Source organism: Rhopilema esculentum, chromosome 16 (genome assembly GCF_057945365.1).
Source record: "Rhopilema esculentum isolate cy_ngs chromosome 16, ASM5794536v1, whole genome shotgun sequence".
Classification (NCBI taxonomy): Eukaryota; Metazoa; Cnidaria; class Scyphozoa; order Rhizostomeae; family Rhizostomatidae; genus Rhopilema; species Rhopilema esculentum.
This window is the reverse complement of record NC_142830.1, coordinates 5540593-5553786: the sequence shown is the minus strand read 5'-3', so window position 1 is coordinate 5553786 and position 13194 is coordinate 5540593. Positions and strand designations below refer to the sequence as shown.

The window sequence follows — 13194 nt, the reverse complement described above, 5'->3', positions numbered from 1 at the left end:
AATTGAGATGATGTCTTGAAGTTAAAGCTGTATACAGAGTCCATCTTACTTCAAAATAGCACACAACAATATCGTAAAGCGCAATTGATTTTTATCCGCATTTACTGAAGCTTCGAGCTCTGAAGTTTCTCAATTCTTCTTTATTATCAATTGCTTATTTCTTATCGCAATTTTCTTATAAAAAAATGGATGCAATACATAAGGCTGGGATTGGGCATTCATTGCCAATTGGAAAAATATTCCCATTTCTTTCTTAGGCGTTTCGATTGGTATTTTATGCTGCACTTTTAAGAACATGCATTATTTACAAATCCACACTTTCTACAATTACAGGTCCACATTTTTAATTTACAACTCCACAAAGTCAGTCAGATCCACGCTTATTTTAGGCCCTGAGTCTTGTTCAAACTGTTACCCAAAGCCGTGACATGTTAAAGCCTTCGTTCTAATGTTATTTTGTTTCGACAGACCAACTTTGCTAGCCTGAGCCTAAACTGTCGAGAAGTGTATCAAACATTAACAACACAGATTTACTTTCACATACTTTAACATCAAATTTAGGGCCTTCTGAGGTTCTTTTGGGAGAAAGCATGGAATGATGAGGCATCATCGTTGAAGAATAGAAAAGGTCAGTTTCCAATATAGCCCCCCCCCCCTTCCGCCAGGGTTTGGACCCAGGGCACTGTCCCAGCTTGGTTGATACCATGAGATAGGATAATACACTGAGTGGGTTGATACCACCACATCATCTTCGTGTATCACATGTATTAACAACTACAACAACAATTATATTCCTATTCTACTTGTTGACGAATGAATATCATAGGAAGATGATTGGCCAATGAGGATTGGAAGAGTGTAATACAACCACGGAATATCGTGAAGTTTGAAAATAATCGTGAGCTGGATGGCCTATGCTGTGAACATTGAGGAAGTGAAGCCAGAAAGCTCAGTGGCAGACGAACCAATTATGTCTAAGAAGCTTATTTTTTGTTGTGTTGGCATATTTGTATGCTACTTTTACTATGGGATTTTACAAGAAAAAATGTAAGTTATTATAAACAGAGAGGCCAGGCGCTTTCATCGGCCTATTGCTGCAGCATGGCATGGGTTTCGTTTCCTTAGATCGTTTTGAACACATTCAGTAAAATGCAATCTTATTTGTTGTATTCGTTGTTTATTATGAAATAACAAAATTTATCAATCCCAAAAATTTCTTAGATTTTTCTTGGAAAAATCATGGCAAATAAGCCGGGTGGTAGCGACAAGTAGAAGTATGCTATACAAGTAATAAAAACCCTTTTTCGTGACAAGTATCAATTTATAAAATCAATATTTATAGAGAGAGGCCAGGTTTGTATTGTCCTTACCCTGAAAAAAATTATCAAACTGTGAATTTAAAATGTTGAAAAGGTTTTACCTAAAACCCCAGAAAATTTCATCTCATTTACTTGACATTTGTTGTACATGAAATTTATGTTGGTTTTAATGAAGGGACCTTGCAATATAGTGTGACAACAAGGGATTGAATTGAAGTGGAAATTTCTTATATCTTAGATTTGTGTTGATCTCTACATATTAATTGTGTTAGAAAGATCTTGTAGTTTTTGTTAGCAGCAAGAGATGTCGTGCTGTTAATTTTGTTTAGCATAATTTTCAATGCCGCTCTTGATATTTCTCATTTCTATCTTAGAACAAGAGTACCTTATGGCGAACAGAAAGAGAAGTTTACGTATCCTACAACATTGGTGTTCTGTCAGTGTATAGTAAATGCCATTTTTGCATATGGAAGTAAGTATTCTCAATTCATTTTAACAATTTATGACTGTTATTCGTAATAACCAGAAATTTCTTTAAGATCAACTGGCATTTATTGATAAGGGATTCTCAGTTTGTCTTCTGTATGCTAAGGCTTGAGCTTAATGGTAATGTGTCCAACTAAAGCAAGCAACTCTGCTGGGGTTTTCAGAAAGGTGTAATTTTTCATGTCATGGACCCAGCCATTATAGTCGTTCTGTTTATCTACACTGCTGCGAGGCTGGCTTTTCATGTGAGCAGTTTTGCATTGCAAGATTACTGACCAATCACAAGCCGTTATTTTGATGTTACTTGACAAGTTAGGTATACACAGCCCTTTTATATGGACACATTACCTTTAAAGATAAAAAAATATATGCTTGGTTGACTTTTACTACTGAGACTTTTTAGAAAACATTGGATCTCTGACGATCAAAGTATCTGCTTTTGAACCACTATAGAATGAATTATAATGTTTACAATCCTCTCTAGGGTGTGAAATTTTTTTTCACCACCACAGCCTTTATGTTATATAGAAATATCAGATTTGTCCTTCTTTGAAGTATTTTTCTTTTCTTTGTAATGCTCCTCGATTTTCTCTATGTTTCTTTAAAAGAATTTAGTCAAAGGCTGTTCTTCTCATCTTTAACAACTCCATCCTCACAAAGTCTTTCTCATAGAATTGTATTGGTGATCGGTGATTCATTCATAAGAAATTTAGAGCTATTATTCCTGGTCTGATTCCCCAAAAATATGTAAACACCTCTTTGCATGCTTGTCATGTTCACCCTTTAGACCTTTTGCCCCACTATTTTTCTTTCCTTGCCTGAGTTAGTAAAATTTGGAGCAATTGTCCTTCAACTTGCTTCCCAGATTTTTTTAACCATAATAGCTAATCTTTTGTCTTTTTGTCTAAAATTAATCAACAAATGTGAAATCATCTCCCTTTCTCTTTATCTTCTCCTTTCTTTTCTATGTTAGGACTTAGCTACATTAGATGAAAGTGAAAGCAGATTGAAATAATATCTTTTGTTTATAGCTCCTTATAACAATACTATTTCATAAAAACCAAACATATGTTAATTAAGTACTCAATTGAAAACTGGCCAAAGTCGAGTTGCATACACAGCTACTGACAATTGTAAACTTCTACTTCCATTAAATTATGTTCCTGAAAAGCCAAAGATAATGGGAGCATTGTTTTACCATTTTGATTTAAAGGCAAATTGAATTGAAATTTTGATTGCTTTTCAAGTCACCACACTAAGTATAATAGGATGGACTTTGTAATCTTGATATAATAAAAATTGATAAAAACAGTTTCTACCCCAGAGCTACCTCAGTTTTAAAACATTGGTTCAATAGGAAGACATATATCTCATGTTTATAGAACAGTTGCTTGGTGATTTTAGCATGAGGCATGAGACATTGCTTTTAGCATGAGATTTGGAGCTGTAGCTCAGAATTGTTTTTCAATGCAAATGTCTCTTATTTTATACATAGCTTCAGTTTGCTTCACATTGTCTTTTTACTTTTATAATTAGTTTCAGAAACTGCTTACCTTTTTCTTTTTCACCAGTTATTCAGATGTACCATGGTGATGTAGAGGATAAAACTTCAAAAGTGTTATACTTTCTTTGTGCCCTTACATACCTGGGTGCCATGTTAGCTAGCAATACAGCTCTTCAGTATATCAATTACCCAACTCAGGTAGGTTTTCTTCAAAGAATGAGTCTAACCTTTTTTAGGCTCATTTTTTTCACTTGTCAGATTTTCATCATTGAATCAAGAGTAGCACATAGCAAAGAAAGCATGCTCTTTATTTTTAACATTAATAACTATCCCCAAAACTTTTTTGGGTTTAGATTTAGTAACAAAAAAGAAAAAAAATCATTCTTTCCACACAAGACTTGTCTTTTCTCCAAATTCTAATTGCAAATTGGTCAACCTTTGGTCTCTATCTAGGGTTTCTAAATGTAACAAGCATCGAATAAAATCATGATTTTGAGCCACACATAAGATTTGTAGCCTGTGTAAGCAAGATTGAAGTACAAATAACATTAAAAGACCATGAAAATCTAATTTTTTCAAAATATGATTACTTCAAGCAATGTTTCAATGAATCTTACTGGCCAAAATATGGTACGTTTTTATTTTCTTTTGTTGAATGATAAGTTTATCTCGATCAGTCTGACTTATTATTTAAGTCTTGTTAGCAAAGCCCTGTCAAGAGATGAAGCCCTAAAATGTCAACAGATAATAATCTGTACGTTTTCCATTTGTTTTGTGTGGAAATGAAGTTCTGCCCCTTTTCTTCATAGATGAATTTGTAAAATATATATAAGGCAGGAAATTATGAACCCTTCACAAACACCATCTTCTTTGACCAGTGTACGAGCCTTACCTTAAGTTTTGCATTTCTTCTTCGAATTTTATTCTGGTATTTTTATTCCAGTTTGTGTTCGTTAATGGATACTTTTTTAATCCTGCTAAAACACGACCCTTCTTACCATTTAGCCATATGTATGTTAACTATGTGCTTATCTTAAATTGTTGAGCGGATTCTTGAACAATCTATTTTTTCTGTCAATTTTATCAAACGTCCTATAACTATTAGAAGCTTTCAACCTGCTTTTTGGTTCTATTCTCTGCTTGCTGATCACATCAATTTTGAATTTCAAACTTAGATTATAGTGTCGTGTCTTACTAAAGGACGTCATTAGACATTGAGAAATAAAGAAAAACAAAGTCAGCTTGTCGAAGTTACTCCATAATATGATTTTTATTAAAGTTGAGGTGTGCACACAGAATTTATTAGAAGCCCTTTATTTGATAATTAAAATCTTTTTAATTCATAAATTGTTTGCGTCCTGTTCTGGCTGAAAGTCTTTTGTATCTGCGTTGTTTTTATTAGTAATTGTTGTCATTTGGCCACCCACAATAAGCCGCTTCTTTAGAGACCAGTGTTATTCTGGGACCAACGCCAAAACAGCTCCTGCCAATCCCATCGTTTTCATTACGATAGAAACTCCAATAAAGACACAATTTTGACCTTATCTATTTTGACAGTCGTTTTTAAAGTATTAAATCACACATTACAAGAGCCGAGATTTCAAGACAGCTAATATATATTGAGCAACCAGTTTGATGCCAACAATTCATTAGATTGCAGTTCTTTGCTGAGTCAAAAATTCTTTCTTGGCCTTGCCGAAAGAGCTATTTAATGAAAGTTACAATCAGACGAAGAAGGCATTTCAAAAGTGAAGGGCTCGTTTAGGCAAAAAAGGGGCTCATGTAGGCAAAAAAGTGGCTCGTGTAGGCAAAAGGGGCAACACCGTGAGCCGAAGATAGTTACTTTACCACTGTTTTTGAAAAGTGGGGGGGGGGGACACTTTTCCCTATGCCTTCGGTTCTTATGTCGATGAGCAGACTGAAACTGAGCAAATTACAGAGTAACAAAACTGTTAAATTTTGTGTTATAACGCCCAGAGGTATTTAGGGACTGGAATTCGACGCTTTTTTCCCACAAACTAAATTTAAAGGTTTCCCCACAGACTAAGAAAGTAGATGCGATAACGCTTTGAAACTTTACTTCAGATTGTTGGATGAAACGTTTTAAGTTTTAACTTCTTTTCTCAACTAAGTTTCTGCCTCTTGAAACAAACAAGCTTCTCCGGCAAAAAAGATTTTTATCCCACATTCGGTTCCGGTTATCATTTAAAAAATATCGTTTCATTACGTCTTCGATTCCAGTCCAAGTGTAAGTTTACGACATTGCTGGTGAAAAAAGTCTCAAACTTTTTCAAAATGGTTGCCTGATATATTTATATAGCTAGCTAATATGTAAGTGATTTACCTTATCGTTATCTTTTTTTCAGGTCCTTGGAAAATCCTGCAAGCCCATTCCTGGTAATTGCTTTGTTTTACCTGTCTGTCTTTTTGTTGGAGGTTCATGTAAACGTGACCCTGTTTGCATTTTTATTAACAGAGAAACAACGACGAGCTTGAGCTTTAAATCCTTTGATTCCAATGTATTTAAACCTTTTTTACAGTTAAAAAGTGATAGAGACTCCACCTTATTTACAACCACATTTGTCTGAATGTGTGCAAAGTTTGCTTATGTTCGCTTTCAAGTACTCATTTTTTTATATATATCCTATCCTTTATAAGCAGAAGAGTTAAATAATGAATTACTTTCATTAATTTCATGATAACGAATTTTTTGCAAACCATCTCCTTTATATCATTAACTATTAAGATTTCTGTGCCAAGGTTTGCCATTGGATGCCAAAAAGCGTGAAAAAGATGTGATTTTCGGTGGTACTCTAATTGTTTCTGGCCCGGAATTCCCTTCATATTTTGAACAATATCTAGAGACCTCTCATTAATCAGCACTTTGTTTTTAAGAACCTTTTCTGCCTGATGAATAATAGGATTTTTATTCAATGGAATACCCCCTGGCCACCTTTTGCCTTGAGATACCCCTATTACCAGCTACTACTGATTTATCATCGTAATACACCTTTAAGGTAAGAGCCTATTGTAAGAACCTTTGGCCTGCAATTTCCCCTTATATGCATTTTTAAATTAAGACATACGAGTCTTGTGAAATTAGAATCTTCTTTAGAAGGTGTACAGTAAACATAATACCCTTATTTTATTAGGAGAAGCAGCTAATTCGTTCCATTTTATTTTGTCCGCCAGGGTATCTTTTATTATCCAAAGTAATATATCGTGTTTTTCCTTTCTAGTGATGGTTCTAGGAGCTATTCTAGCCAAGAAAAGATATCCTCTCGTGAAGTACCTCAGCGTTCTGCTCATTGTGCTGGGGGTAGCACTTTTTCTTTACAAGGATGTAGGTGTTTTTTAACTATCTTTGCTGTCCTACGCTTTGTGCTTATTGTTAACATTTGCGAAGCCTTCTTGCATTTGAATTTGTTACTATCTTTTCAGGACGCTAAGAGGCTAAGCTTACTGAGCACTGTCCGGGTGGTCCTTCCTCTAGATATGGCAAAACATTGTGATTTCTAGGTCTGGAATTGCAGAGTGCTGGCGACTCTTCTGCTTCAAAGTGAAAGTTTGGTCATGGAGTGGACTCACCACAAATCTGTCAACATAACCACTGAACCATCCACAAACTCAAATCTTTTTGTTTGCGCGGCAAACATTTTTTTAACGAGATGAAGTGCAGACTTTTATTTATGGAATACCAATATAATTCCAAAACTGTTACTTCAATTTCTTGCTAAATGTTGTTTTCCAAGATGCCGCTGAAGTTGTTATTTACTGTTTAGCTAATACCCTGCTAGAAAGGTCTTGTTGTTGATGATACCAGCAGTGGCCTAACGTTAATGACGTAATACTCTTTTTGTTTTTTAGAAGAAAACTACTGTCAAAAGTGAACAAAAATATGGTTTTGGAGAGCTACTTTTGGTATGTAGTTTATGTCTTATCAAAAAAGAGAATAATCACTTTATGTATCAAAAATGTGAAAATTATTAGACAGCGGTGGAAAAATATCTTCAACTTCCTGCAAGTGGCTTCGAGGAGGAGCTCTTTTCTTTACTCATCACAACCCTGATCTTCAATAGGGACAACTGTGATATCAAAATGTTTTTTAATGTAAAAATTAAAAAGAATTATAAAGTTAATAATTTTAGGTTTAGTCGCAAGATCGGGAATACTTCTTTTATGACCAAAATGTTCACATAATAAGGTTAAATTAACTTAGTATCAATCAAAGATCGCAAGATAATATATTAATTCTTTTTAGGGTTTGGAAGCATGCTCATTCCTAGTTAATTTCCCCATTGCTTTAGCGCGGTTTATTGTAGTCAGCCTGAATTTTTCTGAACGTTTCTTTTTTATTCTATTCCCGCTCTTTTTTAATTTTGTTTGTTATGTTTCGCTGTTTCAGTCTTCTCTTTTGTTTTCTCCAAAGAGTTGGAAACCTATTTACAGAAACGTCAAGTAGATATTTGCAAAACTTGTCTCATTTTCTAGAAAAATTCTTTTAAATGCTCTAAGAACTTCTCGTTTTAAGGCATATTTTTTTCGCTCTCTGTCAACCCTTTTTCTTCTCTTATTTTTTCTTTCTACCTTTCTTTGCTACGATCCTGTGCAGCTTTGAACCTGTAGGTATAAATATAATTCCTGATGATAGGGCCCTTCTTAGTCAACTGATAGGGAAATACCCTACCTCTATTTAAATATAAGCAAATCTTTAGACACGATTTTTTATATAGTTCTCTTTGCATGCTATCCACTTTATTTTTTAGAAACGAACTTTATTTTATTTTTTAGAAATTTTCATATTGAGTTCTCTTGCAATGCAAATGATACACTTAAACTATCCTCGTTGCAAATTAGCCAGTGATGTCGCCTGCTTTTGTTAAATTAGAGAAGGAAAAGTATGGCAAAGCTAGAATTTGCTTTCATGTCTTTGAAAGCAAGAAGATTAGAAGTGATTGAATGTGCGTCGATATAAAATGTACGCAACGAACTTAATACAAGAATGTAAAGAGCTTGTTGTAGATATTCAGGGACCTCGAAAGTTTGAGAATTTCAACAATCGAGCATTCTCGAGAGAAGAACTTGTTTCAGAGGCTTTCAGACCGAGCTAGGCAACCCTAGAGTCAACTTTGATACTCAATTGAATTGTTTACCTTACTATGAATATAAGAACAATTAAAAAAAGCTTTGCCTCAATTAGTTTTCATTATGTCTGTGTTAATATTTGCAGATCGTTTCATTGACAATGGATGGTTTAACTGGTGCGATTCAAGAAAAAATGAGAGCTAAGGCGACGACAAATTCCCATCATATGATGTTCGCTGTTAACATGTGGTCTATCCTTGTACTTGGTTGCAGTAAGTTGAATCACATTTATAAGATTTATCTAGTGTCCATATTGCTTGGCCCTTTGTGGCATACCGTTATTCCTCTCCACCTCTCTTAGCTCTTTTTGCTTTTTTACTTTACTTTATCGTATTTGTTTTCCGGTTTTTTATATCTTTCTATCACCCTTTTCCTTGTCCAGTTTCCTTCCTTTGTATATTTCAATCTCCTTTTTTGCTTGATATTTTCACATTTATGAAAAGAAGTTTAGGCCTGATGCGGAAGCCCCTTCGAAGTTTGTTGGAACTCCACAATAACGAGGCTATCTCACTTTGGTTTCAGCAATCATTGGCATCCAAAATCCTATACCTCAGTATTCGGAAGACATTTGATTGCTAGATTAATTTCTCGATGAATCTTTTTTAAAATTGATGATCTTTTTGTGCAATACATCTTGAATGCCTTTTGATAATTTTGTACATAAACCAATGTGCGAAATTTATAGAGAGATTGACGTTGCATTTTCATTTCCGTTGCATTTCAGCAGGATACAGATCTTCTGTTTTACTTGCTTCTATGTAATCAGTGATACATTTTGTGCTTAGTTTAATCAAAAGAGGTATGAGTGGCTTCAGATTTACGTATCGTTCTTTTTTTGCTTTAGCAATTGTAGCAACTGGTGAAGTATGGAGATTTATCGACTTTTGTACTCGATATCCGTATGTTTGGAAGAACATGCTTGCGTTTTCAATAATGAGCGCTCTTGGTCAGGTAACGCTATATTAGAGTTATTCTAAATAATTTACCTTAGATGTTACTTTAAGTTCAACCTGATTCCTTTTATGGAGGGTTTTTAGAAGGTTGTAAGGATGTAAGTGGCCTTTTCACGCCATGCGGCAAACACATTCAAATCCAACTGTGAAGAGCATTGCGTTTAAAATTTTTAAATATAATTATCGTATCGAAATATCATTAGTCAGTAAAATTATTCTGTGTCGTTGGTTTCACCAAAAAGGTCCTTTTAGAATCTTCAGAGAACATTAAAAACTGCTGTTCATTTTTCTCCGCATAATTCAGATCAAAATTACATTTCATATCACAGTGATTAAGTTCTTCTTTGCATGCTTTTGACAGGTCTATAAAAGCCAAAGATAAACTGTTCAGATCATCGAAAATCTGAAGTTTTTTATTGAATTTAGCAAATGATGCGTACCTTAAAGTGTTGGAGCATTTGCTAAACCTTTCGCCATTTTTTCTTCTTCATTTGAATTGATAACTGCTTTTCCTGTTGCAGAATTTCATTTTTATGACTGTATCAAATTTTGGACCGCTTCCCTGCTCCATAGCAACAACAACAAGAAAATTCTTCACAATCCTTTTCTCTGTCATCTTCTTTGGAAATTCGTTAATCACAAGACAGTGGTATGCTGTTGCTGTTGTCTTTCTTGGACTCGGTCTAGATGCATACTTTGGTAAATCAAGTAGAAAATAGCTTAACCTTTGTATTGAATATAGTGAATTTAGAATATCGGGTGTAGATGTTTCTACAATTTTATGGCAAATAGATATTGTTTGTTATAACCTTGATTTCCAGTGTGTACTCAATTTCCACAAAGCTTATAGATGATAATATTTTGTTTCTAATTAGATGGATTTCAGATTAAAAGCAATGATTTTTTCAACGAAAATTTCATGCTATGAAATTTTACAGTTATAATACGGTCCATAGAATACTTATTATAAATCTTTTTGGCCATGAATGGCTTGGTGGTTGACATAACTTGGTTTCAAGCCTAAATCGTCCTTCCAGCATTTAGAATTTTCTTGTTTTCTCATTTTCCTTTTCCAAAATGTAAATTCGAATTTTCTCCCAAAATGTTCACTGATAAAATGTTCAAAAATGTTTCGAGAACCAATACTGATCTTGCCCTGTTAGGGCCTTTTTACTTGTTTTCTTGATACAACCACTTCCCAACTGCCGTTCCCTATAGCAATATCAATAGACTAGGCAAACTACATGCAATTCGCGAAAAGGATTTTGTAATGTCTTGCGCTTCATTTGAGTTTTCTAAACTTGTGAACGAAACCTCTGAAAGAAAAAAAGGGACAGTGTATCGCAGACATTGACCGTTGGTGTTTCAAGCTCTTTTGGCTAATTGCTAAAGAGCAGCAAAATTGTTCTTACAATATTTTAATAGGAACACTTTTAGACCTTTTTCAATTTTTAAAGCTGCATGCTTTTAGATTTATTTTTGCCTTAGCTGGCCATCATATTCTTTAAAAAATCATCCCTGCAAACATTTAGCTTCCTGTACCTAGTGTAATAAATTTCATTCACAGAGTTGCAATTTTCTTGACACTTAGCAAAAGTAGTTACTGAGAGATGATATTTATTTTCCGGTTCTTTAGCAATAAGCATTTAATTGCTATTAATTGCTAGTTTTCTTCCATTAAAATTGCCTATATTGTAGGAAATGTTGAATTTGTGTTTTCTTGTTTTTTAGCAAGCCTACTGTTTTTAAATGTCAGACAGAGACAGTTTTCATGTAATACACTAGGTGAGCCAAAGTACTGCACCACCCTCCTACAAAATGGCTGCACTGCCACGAACTTTTTATAGCAAGCCGAAATTCAAATGGCTAAAGCAAGTTAAATTAACGTTTTAAGATGACCTTTAGGCTGGGAAATAATGGGAAATTTATCAAGGTAAAGTCATGAAAATAAAAAATGCAAATATATCCTTTGTTTCTTCTTATTTTTAAGCCGTATCGAACATTGCGAAAACATGAAAACTGAGCTATGGCGATAGGATTACCTTTAATATATTTGCAACAAAAAAGGTTTTTCTTTGCACAAACTTGCAAGATTTCATTAATTCGAACTTTGAGATACTTTCTTTTCGCTTGGTTTCCCAAAACTTTTTATTTTTCTGACTCTTACAGACCTGCCAACCTCCCAAGCTTAAAAACCTGGATATTGGAAATTTTTCTTTATTAAAACCTGGAGATTTTGCTAAAAACCTGAAGATTTTGCGTCGCGAACTCTTTCACCAAAAATAGCAAGATTTACCCATACACTCATTGCTGTTACTGTAAAACTGTATCCTGTATACTATAACTTAAACAGTTTCAAACACATTTTCTGTTATAGTTCAAAGTTGCTTTTTTCGCATTCTTCAAAACTTCTTCTTCTGGTTGCCATTTATAACAGGGAACCACTGATTCTTGGAATCAGTGGTTTTCGTTTGCATGCAAACATAGGAGCTAGAAGCGGGACATGGGGCCGAGGGAGTTATTCTAAGCCAACCAGCGATGTCAGCAGCGCTGTGATGTGATTCAAGAACGATAACACAGAAGAGGGAAATTGTACATAAAATCATGCATAAAATTTGCAGGGGAAAAGCTGAATAAAATCTAAACATCTTGAAAATCGCTGCATTGGTAAATTGAAAATGTGTTTTTGAAAAACCGTGTAAAATGAACAAAAATTCGTGTGAACGTGAGATTGAGGCCAAAACCGTGAGACACACGGCAAAACCGTAAGAGTTGGCAGGTCTGCTCTTATTAAAGTATTTCTCTAAAGTTTTGGTCGCACGTTTTTCGTACTGCAAAAGGCCTAATTTTGGATACCATTTTGTAACATGTTGCAACAGAATACAATCAATAAAACATGTCAGTAGCCTTTAACTCCATCTCTTCCAGCCAATTGCGATGATGTTTAACGAACAAATACACTCTTTTTTTTATAAGAACAATTTTATAAGAACACGAGCCTCAAAACTGGTCAAAAGTTAAGAACAAATTAAGAACAAGCTGAGGCTGAGCTACTGCAAAATGCAATTTTGAACAATGTTTTTTCCCAAAATCGAGGATTTTTAGCGATGTGTGGGTGCTTTTTCGGTGGATATTCAAATTTGTCAGCAAATTAAGGCTGTCTCACTCACTTTGTTTGCAAATGAGGCCTGAACACCTCCTTAGAGCAAAAGGCTAGCAATAACACTGCTTACACTCTCTTAATTTAAGAACAAATTAAGAACAATCCAGCCTCAGATTTTCGAAAAAATTAAGAACAATCAGCCTGAACTTAAATTTACTGGTTCTTATAAAAAAAATTATTAGAGCAATATGTCCAAAACAGTATTTAATCTCCTCGTTGAATGAAAATACCAACATTTCTGCAATAAACAGTCGTAAACAGTGACCTGCCAGTGTCCAAAAAACCCTCATTAAAAAACGGCTGTAAAAGTGTCACTTTTCGCTAAATTCAAGGCCAATAATGATCTGGGATCACAAATATCTAAATGTGATCTTGCCAAAGTTTATTCAAACTTATCATGTGGCGTTCAAAAGTAACCTGCTGCAACAGTTCTAAATTGACTTTAACAAGTTTTACAAGGATTTCAAAGCTTCGAGACTGTCCAATCAAAAGTTTACTTTTTGGATATTTCAAAAAGATATTTTTCTCAAAATTAAAATAGAAATTGTTGCCAATGGTTTTAAGTTTTGTTTGATTGAGTTTTAATCATGGAATAACGCTTAATGGCTTCATAAAAGTGGTTTG

The 13194-nt window shown here is 34.3% G+C and overlaps 1 protein-coding gene across 1 annotated transcript; it reads left to right on the top strand.

Annotated features, from left to right (window-relative positions):
* The first annotated feature begins 795 nt into the window (after nucleotides 1-795).
* On the top strand, nucleotides 796-11116 carry LOC135682422 (solute carrier family 35 member B1). The gene is made up of 9 exons (XM_065197305.2): nucleotides 796-1047; nucleotides 1694-1791; nucleotides 3377-3507; nucleotides 5676-5706; nucleotides 6549-6652; nucleotides 7177-7230; nucleotides 8540-8666; nucleotides 9299-9405; nucleotides 9929-11116. Exons 1-9 carry the CDS (start codon nucleotides 908-910, stop codon nucleotides 10124-10126), a joined length of 990 nt encoding a protein of 329 aa, XP_065053377.1. The 5' UTR covers nucleotides 796-907; the 3' UTR covers nucleotides 10127-11116.
* Nucleotides 11117-13194: the final 2078 nt, after the last annotated feature.

Bases quoted from the DNA above. Each gene is read 5' to 3' on its own strand.
- LOC135682422 (XM_065197305.2), top strand. From the start codon at position 908: ATGGCCTATGCTGTGAACATTGAGGAAGTGAAGCCAGAAAGCTCAGTG. The intron at 1,048-1,693 runs GTAAGTTATTAT...TTTCTATCTTAG, and splicing joins GGGATTTTACAAGAAAAAAT to AACAAGAGTACCTTATGGCG. The intron at 3,508-5,675 runs GTAGGTTTTCTT...TCTTTTTTTCAG, and splicing joins ATATCAATTACCCAACTCAG to GTCCTTGGAAAATCCTGCAA.